The sequence below is a fragment of the Pelobates fuscus genome, chromosome 7, assembly GCF_036172605.1.
Source record: "Pelobates fuscus isolate aPelFus1 chromosome 7, aPelFus1.pri, whole genome shotgun sequence".
Taxonomy (NCBI): domain Eukaryota; kingdom Metazoa; phylum Chordata; class Amphibia; order Anura; family Pelobatidae; genus Pelobates; species Pelobates fuscus.
The window spans coordinates 123,397,751-123,425,608 of record NC_086323.1 but is presented as its reverse complement, the minus strand read 5'-3'; the positions used below and the strand labels follow the sequence as shown (position 1 = coordinate 123,425,608).

The window sequence follows — 27,858 nt, the reverse complement described above, 5'->3', positions numbered from 1 at the left end:
ATGTGGGGCAGTGTTTGTGGGTCAGTGTGTGTATAGGGGCTGGGGTGTGTAAGGGGGAAGTGTGTGTATGGGGCAGTGTTTGTGGGGCAGTGTGTGTATGGGGACAGTGTGTGTATGGGGACAGTGTGTATATGGGGACAGTGTGTGTATGGGGGCAGTGTTTGTGTGTATGGGGGCAGTGTTTGTGTGTATGGGGGCAGTGTTTGTGTGTATGGGGGCAGTGTTTGTGTGTATGGGGTCAGTGTGTGTATGGGGTCAGTGTGTGTATGGGGGCAGTGTTTGTGTGTATGGGGCAGTGTGTGTATGTATGGGGGCAGTGTGTGTGTGGGGTCAGTGTGTGTAGTGTGTGTATGGGGTCAGTGTGTGTATGGGGTCAGTGTGTGTATGGGGTCAGTGTGTGTAGTGTGTGTATGGTGTGTGTATGGGATCAGTGTGTGTAGTGTGTGTATGGGGTCAGTGTGTGTATGGGGTCAGTGTGTGTAGTGTGTGTATGGGGTCAGTGTTTATATGGGGACAGTGTGTGTATGGGGACAGTGTGTATATGGGGACAGTGTGTGTATATGGGGACAGTGTGTGTATGGGGGCAGTGTTTGTGTGTATGGGGGCAGTGTGTGTGTTTATGGGGTCAGTGTGTGTATGTATGGGGTCAGTGTGTGTAGTGTGTGTATGGGGTCAGTGTGTGTGTGGGGTCAGTGTGTGTAGTGTGTGTGTGGGGTCAGTGTGTGTAGTGTGTGTATGGGGTCAGTGTGTGTAGTGTGTGTATGGGGTCAGTGTGTGTATGGGGTCAGTGTGTGTAGTGTGTGTATGGGGTCAGTGTGTGTATGGGGTCAGTGTGTGTAGTGTGTGTATGGGGTCAGTGTGTGTATGGGGTCAGTGTGTGTATGGGGTCAGTGTGTGTATGGGGTCAGTGTGTGCATGGGGTCAGTGTGTGCATGGGGTCAGTGTGTGTATGGGGTCAATGTGTGCATGGGGTCAGTGTGTGTATGGGGTCAGTGTGTGTATGGGGTCAGTGTGTGTATGGGGTCAGTGTGTGTAGTGTGTGTATGGGGTCAGTGTGTGTATGGGGTCAGTGTATGTTGGGCAGTGTGTATTGGGGCAGTGTGTATGGGGGCAGTGTATGTGGGGCAGTGTGTATGGGGTCAGTGTGTGTATGGGGGCAGTGTATGTTGGGCAGTGTGTATGGGGGCAGTGTATGTGGGGCAGTGTGCATGGGGGAGGGGAGGAGGGAAGGGAGGCTTTTTAATAAAAAAATAAAAAAAGAAATGTATTTAATAAAATATATTATGTCCCCCCTCCCTTCTTACCTTTATTGAGGAGGAGGGGGGACATTTCTGGATCCCTGGTGGTCCCAGTGGGGAATCCCTGGTGGTCCAGTGGTTCCAGTGAACTCTAGCCCGCGCTCCAGGGCTAGAGTTCACTCTCGCGAGATTTGGAGCGTTGCCGTGGTAACAGCGGCAACGCTCCAAATCTCGCGAGAGGAGGACCCGGAGGAGCTGCTGGTAACAGCTCCCGGGTCCTCTCACCCTCCCCTTCCGGTCGGCTGTCAGTAATGTGCCTGCGGACCGGGGAGGGAGATCGCTGATCTCCCTCCCCGGTCCGCAGGCACATTGCAGGGCTGGCGCTTGGGCAATGCCAGCCCTGCACTAGCCGGCAGGGGGGAATCTCGGGGGGGGCAATTGCCCCGTTGCCCCCCCCCTGGATCCGCCAATGTCCCCCTCCCGCTGACCCTAACCGATGTCCCAGTCCCTAGTTTGATAAGCGCGATCATGGTAACTTGTCACGATCGTGAAATGAATGACAGGGAGATAGTGAGAGGGAAGCAAGGGTAGTACAGGTGGGGATATAGGGGAGAAAGGGAAAAAATTAAGAAAATAAATAGTGATCATCAAATATAGAGACAATCCATCAAAACCCAATGTGAATGTAAAACCATAGTAAGAATGGGCAGAGAATAAAATATTCTGACAGAGTAAATGTAAATTCAATAGTAAGAATGGGCAGAGAAAGGAAGCTCTGACAGAGTAAATGTAAATTCCATAATAAGAATTAGCAGAGAAAGGAAGCTCTGACAGTGTAAATGTAAATTCCATAGTAAGAATGGGCAGAGAAAGGAAGCTCTGACAGAGTAAACGTAAATTCCATAATAAGAATGAGCAGAGAAAGGCAGCTCTGACAGTGTAAATGTAAATTCCAAAGTAAGAATGGGCAGAGAAAGGAAGCTCTGACAGTGTAAATGTAAATTCCATAGTAAGAGTGGGCAGAGAAAGGAAGCTCTGACAGTGTAAATGTAAATTCCATAGTAAGAATGGGCAGAGAAAGGAAGCTCTGACAGTGTAAATGTAAATTCCATAGTAAGAGTGGGCAGAGAAAGGAAGCTCTGACAGTGTAAATGTAAATTCCATAGTAAGAATGGGCAGAGAAAGGAAGCTCTGACAGTGTAAATGTAAAACCATAGTAAGAATGAGTAAAGAAAAGAATACTCTGACAGTGTAAATGTAAATTCAATAGCAGAGAATAAAATACTCTGACCTGTCTGACTGGAGCAGCAAAGAAAGAAGAAATGATGCAAGAGGAAGGGCCTTTTATACCCTATGGCAATGTTTTGTTTGTTTTTTTTCACTAAACTTTATTGTTAAACATGTGCTGCTGGAGTTTTAGTAAAGAAAGATTATGCAAAATATGAAGCCTCCTGTCCTGTTATAAAATTAAAAGCACTGTTTAAAAAACAAAGAGAAAGGCAATAGGACAGAATGCAGTAAACTATTCTCTTTGTATCTATAGTTAACAAACATAAAAAATATGCATGACAAGTTAGTAATAAAATGTATAATTATTCTGACTACATATGAAGGGGGTGAACATGGAAAAGTCAAGTTACCACATGTCTGAAGAAGTTAGACATGTCTCCCTTAAACAGATACTTAATCAACAGCTAGAGACAATGACACACATAGGTCTGTAGAAAATAGTACTGGTAATATATAGTTATTGAAAAAGAATGTAACATTAGATATTGCTTTGGGATTACTGTTACTATTAGTATAGATAGTACCACACATAGGACTCTTTTATAGAGTAAAAAGATAAAATATTTAATTGTATCATGGGAAGCCAATCATCTGTTCTAAAGAGGGGCCTCTGCAAGGTGTTGGCCATCTGGGGTACATGGTATCTGTGCAAGTCAGGTCCCAAGATTATTCCCTGCAAATTGGGCACCTAACCAAAAGTATACTGTATATGACATTCTATTTGTCTACAAGCAGATAAGCAGTGCAAATACAAGATTAGATTTTTTTTTTAAAAAAAATATTTACTAGGGGAAATGTGTGCAACCTGAGAAAAATAATCTTTTTGATAACCAACTGTTGTAATAAGTTACATTTTATATTTCATCAGAATGGTTCTAAAAAAAACCCCAAATACAAATGTATTAACCAACAATTATCACTATTCTTTATTTCCTAGATATCTCGTGTTCACCACCACCTGAAATTGAAAATGGAGTGCTTACCGGTAAAAAAAAGGATCAATATGCATCTGGTGATAAAGTGCGATATAGATGCAACAAAGAATATGCTTTTGAGAAAAAAACAAATGATAAATCTGAAGCAATTTGTGAAGAGACACAATGGAAATCTATACCTGTTTGTCGAAGTAGGTGTCTGCAATAGATAAATATCTCAGTTAAAGTTTTGTAAACTAGAAGAATTTTTTTTTTATGAAAAAATATGTAAACCGGACCCCCCTTTTATCATCATCATACTACTTTATATACTTGATATCCTACATAAGGGTAACCAAGTAGGCAGCAATGTATTAAATACAGCTGAACTATTAAAATGAAAGAGCTTTTTCTTATCATTCAGTTGTTTATTAAATTTCTCTCTAATTTGGTAATTCCAGATAAGGATACCAAATTAGGTTTATTACAGTTATATACTAAGCAGCTGCAAAAGCTATTTTCTTAATTTTGCTTTCAGTTGCTTAATAGACAAGTCCCTAATTTGGTACACTTAATTATGGCAATTTGGTCTAAAGATACAAAGTTAGGGAGCTATCTATTGTACAGCCAACTGATCAAAATTAAGAAAAAAGCCCTGTAGCGGAGTAGCAGTATAATCGACGGTATCTCCGCTGGTAGTCAGTATAAAGCAAGTAAAACACAGGCAGCAAAATAATAATCCCTCTTCCCCAAGGACTAGACGACACATAGTCTGGGAGCCAACTGTCCTTTTTTTTAAATCATAGGTCACAGCATTTATGCGGTTACAAATGCAAGCGGTTTCCCAAGTCACACTGTAGGGCCTGTACAGCAGTGGACTACATGGGGGACTGAGCTCACAAGCTGATTTCCCATCATACACTGCTGTACTAGAGAGATAAGCACCCAAGAATGTATTGTCAATGAGATTATCTCCTAGTACAGCAAAATACAGTTTGTACATTAAAATCCATAACTGACACAATATTACTGCTATGTAGCTAACAGACCCCTTTTTACATAGCTGGGATATACAATTACCTTCTGTAAGTGGCTAGGTTTGCCACACTCTCCGTACAGCAAAATATACAGTTTTACATAAAAATACATAACTGATATAAAATTCAGACGAATGCCACATACTGCATATAAAACAAGCATAGCAACAGTTAACAAAATATTCACTCTAAGTTTCCAGAAGTGGCTAGGTTTGCCACAAGCCCCTTATCTTATTTTGCTTTTACAGTTGCTTAGTAGATAGCTCTCTAATCTGCTATTCTTATGAAAATAAATGGATCAAAAATATGTTTGACTTTGTTCCAAATTAATTTGTTTTAAGTTTGTTTCATTTTTTTATTTTTTTAAACTTCTAGACTGTCAAATTAGTTCAAATCAAAACTTTATTCAAAACTATGTGCCCTATACAGAAACAAATCCTGCCTAAGCCCCATGGTAAGGAAACAGATTGTACAATAAATGCTATTGCCGTTCATTGTCATTGAACATAGGGATGTAGTTTATGCACTGGCGCCGCAAACCCACCTTCATAAACGTACTGTGTTGTATAACTCATTCTGATGTGTTGTGCTACAATGTAATTACATGACCCACCATTGTGACATTCTAAAAGAGCTAAACTAGCTTTCGCTGGAATCTAAATGCGCCCTTCATCTTTCCAACCTTGTATTTAAGAGCTTTTTTTGGGAAGCTCCCACCCTACCTGAGTAGAATGCTCTCCACAGCCATTTCCGCCTCCTATATACTCTGACCCAGTACCTGCACTTTAGTAAACCACATTACAAAAAGAAAGTAGCGCAATCCTCATCCTCCTACAGAGCAACACAATTATAGAATATCTTTCTCCAGTCTAAAATCCTGTAAGAGATCCCTGTCAACATGGGACTGAGTCAACAATATGACATCTTGCCGATTGTAAGCTTAAAGTAAGATGGTCAAGGAGACCCATGGTATTGCAAGAGTTGGCTCTGACCATTTCCCCACTGTGTTTACGGTATCTGCTTACTCCTTGTATTATGCAAACAAGTGTCATGACTGTAAATGTAGAAAAAGCTGTGTGCTCAGACAATAATCAGTTAATTGGAGTTCACTTTTACATGAAGAAGAAACTATCTAGTCTCTTTCTTTGTTGTAACTATCTACAGTCTGCTATAGTGCGATCACTCATAGGAGAATCACTAGTGGTTTTGTCACGGTAATATACCCCAACACGCAGGAATAGTTCAGATAGTCAAGAGACAAGAAAACAGGATTCGTCTTACCGGACCTTAGAATGGCCAGACTTAGACGAGTACAAGAAAATACAGAGTCCAGAACAAGCCGAGGTCAAGGGAACGGAGAGACAGCGTGAAGTAGAACAAGCCAGGGACTGGTACACAGGAGAGCAAACCAGCGGAGATACGAGCAAGGATAAAGAGAAAGCGGAGTCAGGAACAAAGCCAAGGTCAAGCACCAAAAAAACAACTGAACGATACAAGCACTAAAAGGAACTGAACAGAAACCACATGTGAGTGTATGGGGAACTTGGCATGACAGGGGCCAATGGGAGACAGATTCTAATTTTGTCTCCCACTGTCCCTTTAAGAGCACGCCCGAGACACACGGCGCGCTCTTAGTGTCAGACGGGACACGTGACCGCTTCTTGCGGTCACTGCCCGCCTTCCTGAACACGTCGGACGAGCCGCGCGCGGCTCGTGCAGGAGCAGGACCGCGCGCGGCGAGAAGAGAGGACCCGGGCCGAACCCTGGAGAGGGTAAGTACTGCTACAGTACCCCCCCTGAAGACACGCCCACCGGGCGGGGAGGAGCAGGCCTAGCAGGAAAGCGAGAGTGGAAAGAACGCACAAGGCGAGGAGCGTGAACAGCGTCAGCGGAAATCCAACTGCGTTCCTCAGGCCCATAGCCCTTCCAATGTACCAGATATTGGAGGCGACCCCGAAGAAAACGAGAGTCGAGTGTAGCGGCCACTTCAAATTCCTCATGGCCTTCCACAGAAACTGGAGGGGGAGGAGGAACATGCCGGGTATAACGGTTGCACAGGAGGGGTTTTAACAAGGAGGTATGAAATACATTAGGAATGCGTTGATTCCTAGGAAGATCCAAGGCATACGAAACAGGATTAACCACATGCAAGATACGAAAAGGACCAATAAAACGAGGAGCCAACTTCATAGAAGGCACGCGAATATTGCGAGTAGAAAGCCAAACCCGGTCCCCCACGGCATAGGAAGGAGCCGCCCTGCGATGCTTGTCTGCCTGAACCTTCTGGCGAGCAGCGGAATCCACCAAAGAACACTGAACCTGCTCCCAAGTATTACGTAAACCAGCCAAATGTTCATCCAGAACTGGCATGCCCTGTAACTAGAATGCAGGTGGAAGAACCACGGGAATGCCGGCCATAAATAACATAAAAAGGGCTTTTACCGGAGGATTCATGAGCAGCGTTATTACGAGCAAACTCAGCCCAAGGAAGAAGGTCAGCCCAATTGTTCTGATGGTGGGATACGAAACAACGAAGATACTGCTCTAGAGATTGGTTGGCACATTCAGCAGCTCCATTAGACTGGGGGTGGTAAGCGGAAGAAAACGAGAGGGAGATACCCATTTCTAAACAAAATGTTTTCCAGAATCTGGAAATAAACTGGCTACCCCTATCGTACACGATCGAAGTGGGAATACCATGCAACCGAAACACCTCCCTGGCGAAGACAGAGGCAAGTTCCTTGGACGAGGGCAACTTGACAAGAGACACAAAATGAGCCATCTTAGAAAAACGATCCACTATCATCAGGATGACAGTTTTACCATTCGAAGGGGGTAATTCAACAATGAAATCCATGGATAGATTGGACCAAGGCCTCTAGGGTATGGCCAACGGATGCAACAACCCACAAGGAACTCTGTGGGAGGACTTCATACTGGCACAAGTAGTACAAGCATTTACGTAATCGGTGACGTCCTTGCGTAAGGAAGCCCACCAGAAATATCTAGAAACTGCTGATAACGTTTTAGAAATACCAGGGTGTCCAGCAGTTTTTGTGTCATGATACAATGACATAATGTCCCGTCTCTCGGGATATCAACGAACAGTTTATCAGCAGGCCTCTCTCCAGGTGCTATGTTTTGTTTAGCCTGTATAGCTTGTAAGAGGGAAGAAGAAATTGATAGAACAGTAGTAGCAATTATTCTGTCGGGGGGAATGACAGGGGTAACATCAATTTCTTGATTGTCAGCAGTTTCGAATTGTCTGGACAGAGCGTCTGCTTTAGTGTTACGATCACCTGGTCTGTATGTGATTATGTAATTGAAACGAGACAAAAACAGAGACCACCTGGCCTGCCTAGAAGACAATCTTTTAGCTTCACTAAGGTAGGAGAGGTTTTTGTGATCCGTAAAAATGAGGATGGGATCTGTAACGGACCGTTTCAGCATAAAAGGGAATAAAATCCGTTTAGGCGATAATCCCCTTTTTGAGAGACAGGCACAGCTACTGCAGAACACCAAACTCCCGAACTGGATACAAGATAACACTCCGAACTGGAACAGCTGAACAAGAAAAGCATACAATCCGCTTACACTCCTGGCAGTCAGCTTACAATCCAATTCCCCCCCAAGAACGAGACGACACTTCATTTTGAGGGTTGAACAGGAACTCTGGACTGGCCCATCCAGACTGGCTTTTATTACAATTGTACACTTACAGGCCACACCCAGGGGGAGGCATAAAATAACCAATGACATAGATGTTACCTCCCACACATCCCCTTCCCTTAGTGTGACACATAATCCCATTATTCATACAGTTTAAAATATACTTTTTACACAATATTTATAACTTCAAAACCATACATCACATTCACACAAAATTACATATCCACAATCAATCCATTCAGGGGAACAAAATATTAAAAAATGGCATGGATCAGACCAGGGGTTCAAAAGTTAGTAAAGTATCTTTTAAAACCCCTAGCTTTCCAGCTTCCTTCTCTGTGCTGGAGAAGTAATCCAATTACCTCCCAGCACAGAGACAGACTCCATTGAGCACATGAGGATACAAAGACAGTAAAACACTTTAAAATACATAAATTCACCTTTTACACATAACACACAGACATTTCACATATCCCCAGATAGCTGGGATCTGAGCGCACAAAACTACTGAATAGCGCGCATATCCTATTCACACAGTACAATTGCCATGGAGCTAAAGTCTTTCCCATAGTCTTTCATTATATGAATAGGCTCCATGGTATAGCTATCTGGGGTATCACATTCCCATAAAGTCTGGTTCATAGTCCAAAGGCAGCAGGCGGGCAACCAGGCTTCTCCAGTTCAGTGGCGAAGTTGGTTTCGCCACAATTCTCCCCTTTACCAATTAGACTAACAGGGTACCTGACCTCCTGCCAGTCAGTGCCCTGGTTAGTCCAGCAACCCACCCACAAAACAGAAACCGCAGAGCAGCCCACCCACAATAAACAGTTACTACACCTGGGTGAGGGAGAATCTTGTCCAGGTTCACGTGCCGCACCGCGGCTGTGTGGGGGACTGGTAGGCTGCCTTGGTGGGTTGCTGAGGGGGCAGAGACCAGCGGTACTCTGTCCTGTTGCCAGCACTACCACGGGAGTAGTCTGGTTGGAGCCTGGTTGCTGGAGACCGACTGTCTCCCCTTTGGATATATCGCTCTGTGGCTGGGGGACAGGACCGACCGTCCCTACCCCTGGTGCTGTAAGTGCAGAGACTACGGTCCCATCTGCACAGATGTGGGGCTTAACATCTCCCCTTGGTGGGTTAGGCTGCCGCTGGAGAGAGGGTGTAACAAGCTCCTCTCTCTGGACGGTAAACTGCCGCTGGGGAGGACGGACGACACCATCAGCTCCCTGGGGTACACACTGCCGCTGGGGAGGAAGGACTGCACCTTCTGCTCCCTGGGTTACACACTGCCGCTGGGGAGGATGGACAACACCATCAGCTCCCTGGGGTACACACTGCTGCTGGGGAGGAAGGACTGCACCTTCTGCTCCCTGGGTTACACACTGCTGCTGGGGAGGATGGACGACACCATCAGCTCCCTGGGGTACACACTGCCGCTGGGGAGGAAGGACTGCACCTTCTGCTCCCTGGGACACACACTGCCGCTGGGGAGGACGGACGACACCATCAGCTCCCTGGGGTACACACTGCCGCTGGGGAGGAAGGACGGCACCTTCCGCTCCCTGGGGTACACACTGCCACTGGGGAGGAAGGACTACACCTTCTGCTCCCTGGGACACACACTGCCTTCCTGGCATATCACTTTGCTGCTGGGGGGCAGGAACAACTACCTCTGCCCCCTGTAACTCAGCCTGCCGCTGGGGAGGGAGGACGCTGCTCTCCTCTCCCTGCACTTCACACTGCCCTCCTGGCATATCACTTTGCTGCTGGGGTTGCTCACAGGACCAGTCTAGGAGATCTGCTACCTCGGGTACCGCTGGTTGCTGTTGGGAAGGAGGACCGGTTGTCGCTTCCCGGGCCTCATTGATGAGTCGCAGGTAATCCCCCTCCAGGTTCCATTCCTCGGCGACCAAATACTGTAGGTCCGCCTCGAGGTCAATAGCGCTAGGGAGACCCAGCATGTCCTCTCGGTCGTAGTACAGGTCCCAAAAACGAGAGTCGTCACTTTCCCAAAGTCCTCATCGTCAATGTTATCCCAAAATCGGCCAAGGTCCGTGTAATCTCCGCCTTCTGGGAACTCATACTCTGCCATCTCAGGGACACACTGAGCTGCGTACCATTGTATCGCCTGGTATGCGTCGTCTAGCGCCATTTCTGCATATACTAGAATCTCGAATCTAGTCACCCACTTTTCTGTGGTCTGTTTTCTCAGGAGGGGCATCCGCTCTGCCATTCTAGACAGAATTCGCTGCCTTCTGCTGCGGCGCCGATCCCCTCGTGAATACTGTACTTCTTCTAGGGCTTCGTCCCACAATCTGGCTCTGGCCATATCTCTGTACCTCATCATGTCCTCCTCTGGGACTACTCCAGACCCCAGGCGTACGTAACTGTACACTGTATCTTGAAGCTTCTCCTCCATTTTTCCGAATTCCTTCGTAGATAGGGTCGCTGTACGGGTACTAGCGTTGCCCTCAATTTGTACTCCAGGAATTGATGTTGCCTGTAGCTGTCCCTCTGGTTGTAGGAACGATCCCGCCGCTTGCCACCAATTGTAACGGACCGTTTCAGCATAAAAGGGAATAAAATCCGTTTAGGCGATAATCCCCTTTTTGAGAGACAGGCACAGCTACTGCAGAACACCAAACTCCCGAACTGGATACAAGATAACACTCCGAACTGGAACAGCTGAACAAGAAAAGCATACAATCCGCTTACACTCCTGGCAGTCAGCTTACAATCCAATTCCCCCCAAGAACGAGACGACACTTAATTTTGAGGGTTGAACAGGAACTCTGGACTGGCCCATCCAGCCTGGCTTTTATTACAATTGTACACTTACAGGCCACACCCAGGGGGAGGCATAAAATAACCAATGACATAGATGTTACCTCCCACACATCCCCTTCCCTTAGTGTGACACATAATCCCGTTATTCATACAGTTTAAAATATACTTTTTACACAATATTTATAACTTCAAAACCATACATCACATTCACACAAAATTACATATCCACAATCAATCCATTTAGGGGAACAACATATTAAAAAATGGCATGGATCAGACCAGGGGTTCAAAAGTTAGTAAAGTATCTTTTAAAACCCCTAGCTTTCCAGCTTCCTTCTCTGTGCTGGAGAAGTAATCCAATTACCTCCCAGCACAGAGACAGACTCCATTGAGCACATGGGGATACAAAGACAGTAAAACACTTTAAAATACATAAATTCACCTTTTACACATAACACACAGACATTTCACATATCCCCAGATAGCTGGGATCTGAGCGCACAAAACTACTGAATAGCGCGCAGATCCTATTCACACAGTACAATTGCCATGGAGCTAAAGTCTTTCCCATAGTCTTTCATTATATGAATAGGCTCCATATTATAGCTATCTGGGGTATCACATTCCCATAAAGTCTGGTCCATAGTCCAAAGGCAGCAGGCGGGCAACCAGGCTTCTCCAGTTCACAGTGGCGAAGTTGGTTTCGCCACAGGATCCCTAGTACCTTCTAGTAGATGTCTCCATTCCTTGAGTGACAAAATGATAGCAAGGAGTTTGTGATTGCCTACATCATAATTCTTTTTTGCTTTGGACATTTGTCTGGAAAAGAAGCCACAAAGGTGCAACGGCTTTTCAGGTGAATCTCTTTGAGACAAGACAGCACCTACCCCAATATCAGAAGCATCAACTTCAAGAATAAAGGGTAGGGAAGGGACAGGATGCTGTAAAATAGGGGCAGAAGCGAATGAAGCTTTCAGGAATTCAAAGGCCTCAAGTGCTTCTCGTTTCCAGACATGAGTATTACCATCCTTTTTGGTCATTCTGGTTATAGGTGCTACAATGGCAGAAAACCCTTTAATAAAGCGCCTATAATAATTAGAAAAACCCAGAAAACGCTGAATGGCTTTCAAACCCTGAGGCAGAGGCCATTCCATGATGGCAGAAAGTTTCTTGGGATCCATACGAAAACCCTTAGCAGAGATTATATAACCCAAGAATTGGACTTCTGATTGATCAAATTAACATTTTTCTAGTTTACAATATAGACCGTTAACAAGAAGAGTCCTCAACACTAATTTAACATGCATGTGATGAGTCTGTAAATCAGTTGAATAAATTAATATGTCATCCAAGTATACTATTACGAATGTGTGTATGTACTGACGTAGGACAGCATTAATACATTCTTGAAAAACTGCTGGGACGTTACAAAGACCAAAGGGCATCACAGTATATTCGTAATGACCACTCCTGGTATTGAATGCGGTCTTCCATCCGTGATCCTTTTTTATACGTATGAGATTGTAAGCACCCCTAAGGTCCAATTTAGTACAAACCGTGGCATGTTTAAGCCTATCGAATAGTTCCGTTATCAAAGGTATGGGGTACGCATTTTTGACTGTGATTTTATTTAGGCCCCTATAGTCAATACAAGGCCTTAATTCGCCATCTTTCTTGGATACAAAGAAGAAACCAGACCCTGCCGGGGAAGAGGATCTTCTTATAAATCCCTTTTGTAAAGGTTCCTTAAAGGGAAACTCCAGTGCCAGAAAAACGATCCGTTTTTCTGGCACTGGAGGGTCCCTCTCCCTCCCACCCACCAATCCCCGGTTACTGAAGGGGTGAAAACCCCTTCAGTCACTTACCTGGGACAGCGGCGATGTCCCTCACCGCTGTCTCCGCCTCTGCGACGCTCCTCCTAATGATTACGTCGGCCGGTGGGCGAGACTAATCTCGCTCACCGGCCGAGGAGACCTAATGCGCATGCGCGGAAATGCCGCGCATGCGCATTACGTCTCCCCATAGGAAAGCATTGAAAAATAATTTCAATGCTTTCCTATGGGTTTTTGAGCGACGCTGGAGGTCCTCACACAGCGGGAGGACGTCCAGCGACGCTCTAGCACAGGAAACCTGTGCTAGAACCCAGGAAGTGACCTCTAGTGGCTGTCTAATAGACAGCCACTAGAGGTGGAGTTAACCCTGCAGTGTAAATATTGCAGTTTATGAAAAACTGCAATAATTACACTTGCAGGGTTAAGGGTAGTGGGAGTTGGCACCCAGACCACTCCAATGAGCAGAAGTGGTCTGGGTGCCTGGAGTGTCCCTTTAATATATTTCTCCATAACAAGATTCTCCTGAGGAGACAGGATATATTCTCCCTTTGGGAGGCATAGTACCAGGTAGTAAATTAATAGCGCAGTCGTAAGGTCTGTGAGGTGGCAACTTTTCAGCCTCCCTTTTATCAAAAACAGATTTAAGAGACAAGTACTGAGGGGGTATAACAGTAGACACGGGAGGAATATTAGTAGAATTCAAAGGGGTGATTTTAACAATACAAGACTCTTGGCAAGCATCACTCCAAGATACTATTTGTCCTGACTCCCAGTCAATAGTGGGATTATGAGTACGCAACCAAGGATACCCTAACACGAGGTGAGAGGAAGGAGAAGTAATGATCTGAAACTGAATGGTTTCAGAGTGTAACACCCCTGTAGACATATATAGTGGTACAGTTTCATGTGTGATAACTGGAGAGCATAATGGTCTACCATCTATGGCCCCAACGGCCAAGGATGTCTTCTTCTCTCTAGTGGGTATGTTATTCTCCTTAACAAAACCGGAATCAATAAAGTTTTCGGCTGCTCCGGAATCAACCAGGGCTAGTATATTCCCTGCTATGCAGTTTCCACCAAGGTGCAGGGAAACAGGGAGAAGCAATTTATTGAGAGGCAAATGTGAGGACTCTGATGTCACACCCAAGGCCTGTCCTCTATACGGTATTAGGTGCGATAGTTTTCTGGACGCACGGGACATTCTTGTCTCATATGGCCCCTCCTACCACAATAGAGACAAAGTCCCTCCTTTCTCCTATAAAGTTTTTTGGCGTCAGTAAGTTTAGCAACCCCTAACTGCATGGGTTCCTCCTCTGACCCTTTAGATCCCTCGGGAGTCTCAACTCTAGGAGGATTAAGGGGGACAAAGCGTCTATTCCTGGACTTGGTATATAACCTGTCACGGATCCTGTTATCTATATCGATGAGATAGTCAATAAGGTCCTCTAGGGGTACAGGAAGGTCCTTAGCTGCTACCTCATCCAACATAGTTTCTGATAGGCCTTCCATGAACGCAGTAGTAAGCCCATTGTTAGTCCAATCTACCTGTGAAGCAAGGGTAAGGAACTGAATAGCATAATCGGCTACAGATTTAGATCCTTGCTTAATTCTCATTAACTCCCTGGCGGCATTCTTTGACCTTTTAGTCGTGTCAAATGTTCTACAAAAAGCCGTGAGGAAGCTATTGAAATCATGTACCATAGGTCCATTAGCCTCCCAAATAGGATTTGCCCATTCAAGTGCTTTATCAGTAAGCTGGTGCATAAGAAAACCCACCTTAGATCTATCAGTGGGAAATGGAATTCCACTTGATTAAGGAATCCCCTACATGTCTTAGCGTCCCCTCCATACCTAGGTGGCGGGGTTAGATGTGCTGAAGCATTAGGCATATTAGCTGTGTCTAGTACAGGGGTTACAGGAGGCGCAGGTACAGGTACTGGAGCTGTTCTGGATAAAAGTGTCTGGATGGCGTGAGCCATTTGATCCATACGGTGATCCTGTTCTGCAAATCTAGCCTCATGAGTGGCCATCTGTTGTCCTAAACCTGCGGGGTCCATGGCCCTATCGTAATGTCATGGTAATATACCCCAACACGCAGGAATAGTTCAGATAGTCAAGAGACAAGAAAACAGGATTCGTCTTACCGGACCTTAGAATGGCCGGACTTAGACGAGTACAAGAAAATACAGAGTCCAGAACAAGCCGAGGTCAAGGGAGCGGAGAGACAGCGTAAAGTAGAACAAGCCAGGGACTGGTACACAGGAGAGCAAACCGGTGGAGATACAAGCAAGGATGAAGAGAAAGCGGAGTCAGGAACAAAGCCAAGGTCAAGCACTAAAAAAACAACTGAACGATACAAGCACTAAAGGGAACTGAACAGAAACCACAATAGGGCAAGGTACAAAGGAAACAGGTGAGTATAAATACCCTAGTGTTCACTTTGATTGGCCCCTGTCATATCCACGCCCCCAAAACGTGAGTGTACGGGGAACGTGGCATGACAGGGGCCAATGGGAGACAGATTCTAATTTTGTCTCCCACTGTCCCTTTAAGAGCGTGCCCGAGACACACGGCGCGCTCTTAGTGTCAGGCGGGACACGTGACCGCTTCTTGCGGTCACTGCCTGCCTTCCTGAACACGTCGGACGTACCGCGCACGGCTCGTGCAGGAGCAGGACCGCGCGCGGCGAGAAGAGAGGACCCTGGCCGGCCCCTGGAGAGGGTAAGTACTGCTACAGGTTTTTAGTTAGTGTGACGAAATGCCTTTTGTCACTGGATTTTTAAGTGACAAGCTGCCCTTTGTCCCTGGCTGTTGAAGGAGGCTGATTGCCTGCCTCATGACTATGGCCCTGGGTTGTATGGCCCTTTTCAAACATTATGTGGGCTAATGGATTTATATTGTGCTGCTGATGGCCCTTTAAGAACTGCATTGTGGCTTATGGACTTGTATTGGACCATGCTGGCCCTTTAAGAACCGTCTGGGGACATATTAAGACTTTGTGCGACAATGCCCCTTTAAGACGGTGTCCCCAGTGTCCCCAGACTTGGTTAAAATATTTTGTTCCTGGCTTTCTCCCACTTGGTTCAGTAAATGGGGCTTACTGAACCGAGTACCACACAGGCGGACAACCCAGAAGTGGAAGTGTGCAGGCAATTTACCTCCCAGGCTGGGAGCCTGCTGTAGGTAAATTACCGACCGCTGGGTGGCCGCAGTTCTTGCAAACCAACACGTGGCGGTGGCCATCTTTGTTCATTCGAACGAGGTCAGCAGTAAGTGTAGCCAAATTCATGGAACTGAAATCGGCTACACATTTTCACGAACACCGCTGACCCTTACCTTCTCCTACACTCCATTTTCAGATACAGAGACTAAGTCCCGTTCGGCAGTTTGAACTCACTGTTATACTGAGCCAAATGCACGAACTGCCTCGTTCGTGCATTCGAATGGGACTTAGTAATTTTTCTGCATAAAATAGACCGGCCGCACAGCCCATATCTATGGAACTGTTTTGGGCAGGAAAATGTGCTTGCGGCCGGTCATAAAGGACTTCCGTCTAATTTTTTATGTACTGGTGGGATTTGTATGATTTTTGGTTATGTTTATATTTAAAGTATGCTGATTCTGAATATGTATGTGAATATGATGCATATTTTTAACCCCTTCCCGACCGCGGACGTATCAGGTACGTCTGCCAGAAAACAGTCCATAATGACCTTGGACGTACCTGGTACGTCTGCACCTATTTTGAGCTCTGGAAGCTCTGATAGTATAGCAGTGATGTACTGCATGTGATGAGTGCCTTGAGGGGTCCTGGCACTCCGTGCATATAAAATAATATATATAAAAAAATAAATATAAAATAAAGAAAATGATCAATATTAACTCCCCCCCCCTTTTTTTTTCGAAAGGCAGTGAATCATGGGGCTTCTGGGGGCGTCCCTAGCATGCCGCATCATAAGGGGCAGGCTGGAGTCATACAATCACAGCTTGCCCCATTAGCAATTTCATCCCAAGTGTGTTCCCCATTTCTCTGATTAGTGTGGATCTGCCTCCCTCTCTTCACTTGTGTTTTAGTGTGAGAGAGAGAGAGAGAGAGATCTGTGGTTTAGCTAGAGAGATTTAGGTATTTATAGGTAGGGATTTGTAAAATCTTGAGACCCAAAGGCTCTTTTCAGAGCCATTAACCCCTGTCTTGCCAGTGATCACTATAATCACTGGCTCTTGCACAGCAGATCTTTTCTGCTGTTTGTGCCTTTTTTTTAGGGGTTCATTTTTTTGTGATCTTTTTTGAGACCCAAAAGCTCTTTTCAGAACGATTAACCCCTGCCCTGCCAGTGATCACTATACAGATCACAGGCTCTTGCACAGCATCACTTATTTTGCTGTCTGTTCATTTTTTCAGGGGTTATTTTTTTTTTTGTGACAGGTCACTAAGTAAAGCAATTGTGATCATGGCACACGGGTCACGGAAGACAACCCGCGCTGAGCAGTCATATGCCACCCTTGCGCTAGAGTCTGACGCGTCTATGTCAGACTCTGACCCTGATTTTGACCCTGCCAGGTGCTCAGATACATCATCACTCGATACAGTGTCTACTGCTAGTGATGTATCTGGTGATGTTGTATCTGTGCCTGCTAGTCCCCCTGCCAGAAGGAGACGTGCTGCTCCAGCTGGCAGAACTGCTGAGGAGTGGGTAGTGCCTCATAACCAGAGGCCAGACATCCCATCCTTTACTGCAAATCCTGGCATTAATTTGGATGTCACAGGATTTAGCCCTCAGCAGTTTATGGAGGTGTTTCTGGGCGATGATGTATTGGGGAACATTGTCGCCCAAACTAATTTATATGCCCATCAATTCCGAGCTAAAAAACCGGACTCTTTTTTGGCAAAGCAGCAATGGGCCCCCATCGATGTGCCAGAATTTAAAAGATTCTGGGCATTGACTATGCTGATGGGCATCATAAAGAAGCCCTCCATCCGCTCCTACTGGAGCAGTAGCCCCATCTGCTCTACCCCCATTTACTCCCAATGTATGTCGAGGAAGAGGTATGAAATGATTCTGCATTTCATGCACTTCAGCGACAACAGCCTGTGTCCCCCTAGGGAGCATCCCCAGTTTGACAGGCTGTATAAAATCCGCCCCCTGATTACCCACTTTGCTGCCAGGTTTGCAGAGGCTTATATACCTGGAAGGAATATATGCGTGGATGAATCCCTGATGAAGTATAAGGGAAGGCTGGGATTCAAGCAGTATGTTCCTTCCAAGCGCTCTAGGTATGGTGTAAAGATGTATAAGCTCTGTGATAGCGAGACTGGGTATACTCAGGCCTTCCGGGTGTACGAGGGAAAGGATAGCCACCTTGACCCTCCAGGTTGCCCAGAACATATGGGAACCAGTGGCAAGATTGTCTGGGACCTGATATTCCCCCTGATGAACAAAGGGTACCACTTGTATACTGACAATTTTTATACAAGTGTCCCTTTGTTCAAGCTACTGTACTGTTTTGATACAGTAGCTTGCGGCACAATTAAAAAGAACAGCACAGGTTTCCCAGGACAACTTGCACGCACCCGGCTACGGAGGGGGGAGACCTCAGCTCTGCGCCAAGAGGAGCTGTTGGCAGTTAAGTACAGAGACAAGAAGGATGTGTACCTTCTTACCACCATCCACACTGAGGGGACTGTGGAGGTCCCTGTACGTGGCAGAGCTGAGAGAACGAGGAAGCCAGTGTGCATCAAGGCCTATAACCGTCATATGGGTGGGGTTGATCTGGCAGATCAGCTGCTGCAGCCCTACCTAGTTATACGAAAGACAAGGGCCTGGTACAAAAAGGTTGCAATCTACCTAATGCAGATTGCAACCCACAACGCTTTCTTGTTGTTCAAAAAAGCAAACCCCGGGACGCAACTGAGATTTTTACAGTTTCAGCTCCAGATCATTTCGGGGATTTTGTACCGTGATGCACCTGCTCCCCGGGCGGTGATGGGAGAGAGCAGAGTTGGGGCTACACATTTTATTTTTAAAATCCCCCCTACTGCGGCAAAACAGAGTCCCCAAAAAAGATGCAGGGTCTGTTCTAAGAGGGGGCAGAGAAAAGACAGTGTATATTACTGTCCTGATTGCCCTGGGCAGCCTGGACTCTGCATTGGAGACTGTTTCAAACGATACCACACGCTGGCCCATTTTTAATTTATTTTTTGCCGTTCAGTTATTTTTTTTTGGTGTCTTTTTCTTTGGGGGGGGTTGTTACATTTACCCCGTGCATGGGGGGCATGGGTGTCCTTAGGAGGCCTCGCAGAAAACAACCCTGTAAGGGGTCCGCGGGCGGCTAGTAGGGGAGGCTGCTCGCAACTCGCAGCACTCACCCTCAGTCCATCGCCGCCCGCGGTCTCCCCTCCTCCTACCTGTCGGCGAGCGGCGTCTCCTCTCCGCCGCTCGCATCCGTCACGCCTCCCAGCGGCAGCATGTATAACGCTGCACGCTGAAAGGTCGTTGATTTATGCAAACGCCGGGGTCACGTGAGTGACCCGGCGTTAAAGCAACAGTACCACAATCACAGTGGGAGGCTTAGATATCTCCCACATGTGATTGTTAATTCTGATTGGAAGTTATCCAATCAGAATTTAACCTAGGGTATTTATACTCACCTTTCCTGTTCCTCCCTGCCCTGTTGTGGTCTTTGCTGTATAGTATTGATTCTGAACTTGTGATTTGTGGTTACGTACTCTCTGGCTTGTTAAGCTGACTTTGTGACTTTCTCCTACCCTTTGACCTCGGCTTGTTTCTCGTTATTCTGTTTTCTGGTTCCCCTGACTATTCTGTGTGTGCTTAGCCCGGCCACTCTAAGGTCCGGTACGGCACCTTTTCTGTGTGTGTGTGTGTGTGTGTCTGTTAGCGTGTTAGGTTCCCGGAATCGTGATAAACCCGGGGTGTGTTCCACAGTCAAAAAGCGGTGTGCGGGGCGGGGCTTACCGGCGGAGCGAGACGGACGCCATTTCTAGCAGCTCTGGGCGACTCAAACTGAATCCGTCAAACATCACCGAAACTACATGCCATCCACGCAAATAAATACTTGCATTGCCCGGGGGAGATCATTCTGCATCGCCCGATGCCATTTAAGTACAATCCGAGGCAGGCAAAGCCCAAAACGAAAATCCGGGCCTACTACACGCCAAACTACCGCGGCCTGGAGTACTTGTGGGGCGGAGAGAGCCTGGGAGACCCAAGCAACGATCATCCACAGGACCCTGACCAATCCCATGAGGAGATGGGGCGCAGATCACAAAGACCACACCAAGGTACTGCCACAGCACAGCCTGATATAGGGGCACTGCTACAGAAACAAACCCCAGCCAAAATGGCGCCCGACCAGGGCTCAGACCCCCCACAGGCAGACACCTCACCTGCACAAACCACTCAGGGGGACACTCAGAGAACCCCACAGCCCATACAGATCACAACCCCTAAACCCATACCCCCACAGGGAACAGCAGACCCAGCCACCAAGCAGGACCTGCAGCAGATGCAAACTATGCTGCAGGATATACAACGCCTGCTGGCAGCAGACCTACCTGCGCTCAAAATTAGCATGCAACAGATCACAGAAAAAGTGACAACCACTGAAAACCAAGTCAAAACAATACAGGGAGAAATCTCTACGCTACAAGACTCGTTCCACCAACTACAACACGACCAGCAACACTTAGCAATACAAGTGGCGGCGCAGGAGGATAAAAACCGGCGCAACCACATCAAAATTAGAGGCATCCCGGCATCAGTGAGCAAAGAGGATCTACCGCATTACGTGAGGCGACTCACACAATCATTACTCCCTACTGCAGTAACAAAGAAACTCGCCTTTGCAGGGATTTACCGCCTACCCACGCCTCCCAGAGCCGCAGCAACGCTAGCCGGAGACGTCATCGTCCGTTGCATCCTACCCCAAGACAAGGGGCACATCATGAGCGCAATCAGGGGTAAGACCCCGCTTGACTTCGAGGAAGCCCAATTAACTTTTTATCAGGACTTATCCAAGGCCACCCTCCAGTGGAGAAAGTCGCTGACAGAACTAACCGGCCACCTACGCACAGCGGGGATACCATATAGATGGGGAAGCCCTCGCTCCTTGCTCATCACCCACCAGGGGACCACCCATAAACTCACCTCAGGGACTGAGGCCCCTACACTGCTTGCAAAATTGGGCCTACAAAACTTGCCCAACCCGGGCACTCCCCACGTCTGGAATCCAGATGTCTCGGAAACGTTTGTGCCAAGAGGGCAGAGAATGGACACGCAAGCCACCTGACGGACAGGGGGAGAGAGGTCTCTTACCCATGCCCGCTCAACGGCAATACCCATATGCCTTGCCTAACACAACCTGTATTCTCCCCACCTTCCCCGCAATACAATGCTGAAGTTTACGTTACTACCCGTTTACCGCAAGTTAGAGGAGATAGCCGGTGACGCTGGCGCGATGCCTCATTACCAGACCACAAGCCATAGCCTAAGCCAAAACCTACCCCCCCCCCCCCGACAGCCCCTCGGTTAGGGCCACCACCTCTCACGAGTGGTCTCCAGTGGAACTAGACGACCAGGCCACTTCAGAAAGTAGAAATGAGCACCTGTACCACTCACCAGACTACCTGACCGACAAAACGACACCCAGTGCACCCACATGGGCCCTAGCACCACTACGCACCTCCACGCAACTACTTTCTAACACTTATAGGGTCACGCCTCCGACACTGACCCATGACCTAGGTACCGCACCCGCAGACGAATTGCACGACTAAACCCCTATACGACCCCAACCTCGACCTAGGATCTTACGCATGTTATACTAAACAAAAAAAAAATTGTGCTAAAACTTATCAAATGCATTATTTACCCAATGTTAAAGCCTGTTACCCTCTCAAACGATGCATATGTTGCACCATGTATAAGTCTTGTGCACGCAAAAATAAAGAATTAAAAAAAAAAAAAAAAAAAGCGGTGTGCGTGTCTACGTTTCAAGTATGTACCCTTTTGTGGCGATATATAAAACTGGGGTATGTGTTAAGCCCCAAGCTAAAGATAGGCCTATCAGAAGACATACTCTCAATTTCAACTCAAATGGCAAGTCATTCAATTGTTACCGTACCTTCCCCAAATCCTGGCAGACCTATGCATGGGGGGGGGCATGGGTGTCCTTAGGAGGCCTCGCAGAAAACAACCCGGGGTGTGTTCTTGCAATAAACAACAGCGGGCTCTCCTAAATCACAGTCACATAGCGGTGTGCGTGTGTAAAATTGAGGATGGAACAGTTACCTCCACACACGTTCTTCAACTTGTTTTATCTTTTTTCTGGCTAAAAAAAAGTTGCATCAAAGCACTCCACATACATGCAATACCTCGGGGTGTCTACGTTTCAAGTATGTACCCTTTTGTGGCGATATATAAAACTGGGGTATGTGTAAAGCCCCAAGCTAAAGATAGGCCTATCAGAAGACATACTCTCAATTTCAACTCAAATGGCAAGTCATTCAATTGTTACCGTACCTTCCCCAAATCCTGGCAGACCTATGCATGGGGGGGGCATGGGTGTCCTTAGGAGGCCTCGCAGAAAACAACCCGGGGTGTGTTCTTGCAATAACCAACAGCGGGCTCTCCTAAATCACAGTCAAATAGCGGTGTGCGTGTGTAAAATTGAGGATTGAACAGTTACCTCCACACACGTTCTTCAACTTGTTTTATCTTTTTTCTGGCTAAAAAAAAGTTGCATCAAAGCACTCCACATACATGCAATACCTCGGGGTGTCTATGTTTCAAGTATGTACCCTTTTGTGGCGATATATAAAACTGGGGTATGTGTTAAGCCCCAAGCTAAAGATAGGCCTATCAGAAGACATACTCTCAATTTCAACTCAAATGGCAAGTCATTCAGTTGTTACCGTACCTTCCCCAAATCCTGGCAGACCTATGCATGGGGGGGGGCGCATGGGTGTCCTTAGGAGGCCTCGCAGAAAACAACCCGGGGTGTGTTCTTGCAATAACCAACAGCGGGCTCTCCTAAATCACAGTCAAATAGCGGTGTGCGTGTGTAAAATTGAGGATTGAACAGTTACCTCCACACACGTTCTTCAACTACTGTGGGGTGTAAACTTTTCAAATATATGCACGCTCATGGCAAGAAAATACATTGGGATATCTGATAAGGCCCTCAAAACAAGATAGGCAAACAAGATATATAAAATTTGAAAAACGCATATCAGACATTTTGCTTTGCACCCCCCCAGTGAACCCGACAAACGTATGCATGAGTGTTATCGCTGTACTCGGGAGATGATGCCAAGTACATATTGTGGTGTCCTTTGGCAGTAACACCTAACAGGAGCTTAGAATCTATGCACAAAGTAGAATGTGTGAGTGAAAAATAACACCACAAAAACGTTTGACAGAGACTGGTGGTAGAATTAGTGCATGTAAAGTGTTCAAATGCCACCATGTGAAATGCCCTAGGGTGTGTACTTTTCAAAAACATACAGTTTGACTGAGGTGAATTACATTGGTCGGCTTCAGACATGTTCCAACTGGGACATGGGTGCATGATGGCCAGCTGTGTTTTTTTTTGTTTGTTTTTTTATCATATTTTACTTTTTTTATTCTAGTACATTATATGATATGATGAAAATGATGGTATCTTTATAATGAACATTTAATAGCGAGAAAAATGGTATATAATATGTATGGGTACAGTAAATGTGTAAGAGGCAAATTACATCTAAACACAACCACTGCAGAAATGTAAAAAGAGCCCTGGTCCTTAACGGTAATAAAATTGAAAAATGGCCTGGTCACTAAGGGGTTAAAGTTACAGTGTATGTATAAAAAGTGTATTTTTCCTGCTTGTGATAAATTACATTAACCCATTGTGTTCAGTAATTATATCACAGGCAGAGGGGAGGGATTGTATGTTTGTGCTGGGTGTGTTTTACGGTTCTCCTGGAAATGATTGGTTGTACTGTGTCCCACCCTGTGGGATGTCCCCTTGCATGGGGACTTGCATAAAAGCCAGTATGTGGTCATTAAAAGTCAGATCATCTTGTACCTTCATGAAGTTTCGGCTCATGTTTGGGGGATTGGAGGACTACACTCTGGGGATTGCTATAATCACTACTCCCCAGGGCTTGGCTCTGCTAAGAGCTTGTTCCTGTTCCTGCTCTCTGGAATTCAGAGAGGTTGACCTACTGGAAGCTGGGCCCTGGTCTTGGGTCCAGAGTGGGTGGAGGCGGCAAGACCCCAACCAAGTTGCGGCGGTTCGTGGGGTCTGTAGTGGTTATGGTGTCGGGCAGAGTGTTTGGAGTCCTCGGGAAGCACTAGGAGCATCCATCAACGGAAGGTACCCGGTCGGGGTGCAAGCGGTTCTGTTACAGATAGAATGTCCTGTAATACCCAGAGCAACTCTGCAGTGTATCCTGGGGACTAGCGACTCAAGTAGCAGAGTCCTAGTGTGCAGGATAGAAGTTTGCCAGGTGAGCTAGTGGAAGTTCGTGCAGGCGATACAAGGCCCGAACTGTTACAACTTCAGTAACAGAGACGTCAGGATTATATTGCTTCCAACTGAATTGGAGTGACGCTTCGTTTGCTAGCGGGAAAAGTACAGGTTAATACAAAGAGTCCAACAGGCTATACTAGGCTTAAACTGATCAATCTTCAGGGATAGAGATGCCAGGGACGTATCATCACGTGTATTTTTAATATTAGACTGCACCCCCTTGTAACAATGCATTTTCTGTGGGCCCAGGACATAATTGAAATATTATGGTAAAATAATTTATAAATAATTACATTTCGGAACAAAATGATTAGTACATGTCCGCTAGATTATATTTCCTTTTTTTTAAGATTTAAGATTTTTATTTTCAGGAGAGTAGAAGACAAAAATAGGTAAAACATAAAGAATAGGGAGGGATACATAATAAATAAAAGGGGGGGGGGGGTACAAGGGGCGACAGGTTGTTGTGCTTTTCCTTACGCAGAATGAGATATATACGATACAACTGATTACATATGACAAAGTGAGTCAAGCAAGAAGTCTAACAATATTTCTAACAGTGGTAGATGACAAAATGAGAATACCTCAAAATATCAAATTACATCACACTGTGCATCCCAATGTCAAAAATCATCAATCCCCTACTTTATATATACGCCTTATGCTAGCCATAGGCATATAGATCAACGCAGTTTTTAACCCATATCGTATCCTAATTGGGGTCATGTTCTAGTCCCTCAGTTCTCTGTGTCTCCAAGTAAGGTTTCCCAAGTGGGGATATTATGATGTCTTAATAGTGTTGTGTATCGGGCTGGGGGATTTTAGCTAGAAGGTCTAGATTCCTGGCTAGCGGTTCCAGATTTGTCATCCACCAGAGTGAGCCACAGCTGCCATATTTGTTCTCTCTCTTTTGTATGTGGGATTCTGCAGAGAGTATCTCATATTTATAGTATTGCAAAATTTTGGTTATGAGTTCCTTGCGAGAGGGACATTTTGTGCTCTTCCAGTATTGGGCCACTAAGTTACGCGCTGCCAGGATAACTAGGGAAGCTATTTTCTTATATTTTTTGTCCCAGCGATCTGGAAAAATCATTAGCAGTGCCAACGTTGGCGTGATGTAATTCAGAGATTGGAGCAGTATTTGTTGAACCTGTTTCCACAGTGGTTTTATCACTTGGCATTCCCACCATATGTGGGTCATGTTGCCTTCCGTTAACTCGCATCTCCAACAAGTTGGGGTTGCGGAGGGGAAAATTTGGTGTAACCTATGCGGAGTAAGGTACCATCTATATATGATTTTTTTTATGCGCCTCTATGTGTGAGAAACAGGACGTAAGGCCTTTCAGTGTATTCAGTGCCTTGATCCATTGTTCGTCTGTAAGCTTAGGGATACCTTATTTTTCCCCATTGTTCTACATATTTAAAAGAGTGGGGTTGAACTTGGTTCAGTGTCGCTTTATAACAAAGAGAGAAGGATTTGGGTTTAACCGGTGCTGTGTGGCATCTGGAGATAGCATTTAATGCCTGTATGATGCTTTGTGATGGGGTTTGTGTTTGAAAGGAGACATGTGTACTTATAATGCTTTTAATCTGTAGGTATTGAAAGACAAAGGAGTTAGGAAAATTGAACTGGGCTTGTAAATTTGGGAATGATTTAATCCCTGTTGGTTCGCAGATATCTTTAATATATTTAATTCCGTAAGTATTCCATGTGTGTAGTGACAACCATGGGGTTAACCTTGTTAGTGCTTCCAGCGGAGCGTGTATGCAGTATTTCCCTTTTTCTGATAAGATAGCCATAAGTTTATCCCAGTATTTGAGGGTCACTGAAGAGGAGGGGTACAATGTTAGTTTTTGCAGTCAATGTATTTTCGGTGCCCACATTATATGTAAGATAGGATGGGGGTGTGCTTTGTCCGTTTCCATGTCCACCCATTGGAACGTGTGTTTAGGGGCATGGAGCTTTATGGCGGACTCGAGAATAGCTGCCTCATAATAGGCGGCAATTTTTGGTGCCCCTAGGCCCCATGTGGATTGCATCTGTTGGAGTAAGTGGATAGGTAATCTAGGTTTTTTCTTGTGCCATATAAATCTGGATATAGTCGTCTGTAGTGTTTTTAGTATGCATGGAGGGATAGGTAGGGGTAGCGTTCGGATCACATATAGAATTTTGGGTAATATTATCATTTAATAGTGTGGATTCTTCCGAGCCATGATAAGCGGACTTGTTCCCAACCCTGAAAGAGCGTGGTGCATGTGTGTGATAGAGGTATGTAGTTCAGAGTTACAGTTTTGGTTGCGTGTAAAGCAAGTTTCACTCCCAGGTATGTTATATGGTTTTGTCTCCAATCAAATAGAAAGGTCTGGCGTAATTTATCCACTCGCTGTGTGGGTACGTGAAGCGGTAAAGCTTGTGTCTTAGCTGCATTGAGTTTATAGTATGATATTTTTCCATACTCTTGTAATAGGTTCATAAGGCGTGGTAACGATGTATCAGGATTGCAGATGGTTAGGAGGATATCATCCGCGAACATCGATAATTTGTAATTTGACTGCTTTATAGGTATGCCCGAGATTAGTGGATCTTGTCTAATTGTTATTGCCAGGGGTTCTAAGGCAAGTATGAAGAGAAGTGGGGATAGGGGGCACCCTTGTCTAGTGCCGTTGGTAAGATGAAAGGGTGATGAAAGGAACCCGGATTGAGAAACTCGGGCCGCAGGATTTGTATACAATGACATTATGCCTTGTATAATTTCCTTTGGGAGCCCATATTTAGCGAGGACCGTTGTCATGTATGTCCAGTTAAGTCTATCGAATGCTTTTTCAGCATCTAGTGCCAATAGGACGCTTTCTATTTTTTCTGAGTCAATGTGGGACAATATATTGAGAATCTTTCTGGTATTGTCGGATCCCTGTCTGCCTTTAATAAATCCTGATTGGTCGTTGTGTATTATACGAGTTAATAAAGGGTTTAGTCTATTCGCTAAGAGTTTAGCATACATTTTAGTATCACAATTTAATAGAGAAATCGGTCGGAAGTTGGGGCAATGGGTTGGAGGTTTCCCTGGTTTCGGTAGAGTAGTAATATGGGCCTGCAGCATCCCTGTGGGCATAATTCCTTTTTGGAAGCATTGATTGAATAGTGTCATCAGGTAGGGTGCTAGTATATCTTTGTAGGTGTAGTAGTATAGGTTTGTAAACCCGTCTGGTCCTGGGGATTTGTGTTTTGGGAGGTGTTTGAGGATGTCTACAATTTCTTGTTTGTAAATGGTTGTATCAATCCTCGACTTTCCTCCACTGTAAGAGTGGGTAAATGAATATCTGTTAGGAATGTATCTATGTCTTTTTGCTCAGGTACATGGCAGTCTGGGTCCCTTGCCAGGTTATATAGATCGCTGTAATAATTGCCAAATTCCTCCGCTATTTCTTGCGGGTTAGTGAGTTTGACTCCCTCTTTCGTGTGTATAAAAGCGATTTTGGTTGATGTGGCCTTTGCCTTTAATTGTGCCGCCAAGACTTTCCCTGCTCTATTCCCCTCTTGAAAGAATTTGTGTTT

At 45.7% G+C, this 27,858-nt stretch overlaps 1 protein-coding gene across 1 annotated transcript in view; it reads left to right on the top strand.

Annotated features, from left to right (window-relative positions):
- LOC134569205 (complement factor H-like) overlaps nt 1-27,858 on the top strand; it is a 142,550-nt gene that overhangs the window by 39,084 nt on the left and 75,608 nt on the right. The window contains exon 4 of the mRNA XM_063428118.1: nt 3,466-3,654. Within this exon, the coding sequence (XP_063284188.1) occupies nt 3,466-3,654 (189 nt within the window). The remainder of the gene's footprint in view (nt 1-3,465; nt 3,655-27,858) is intronic.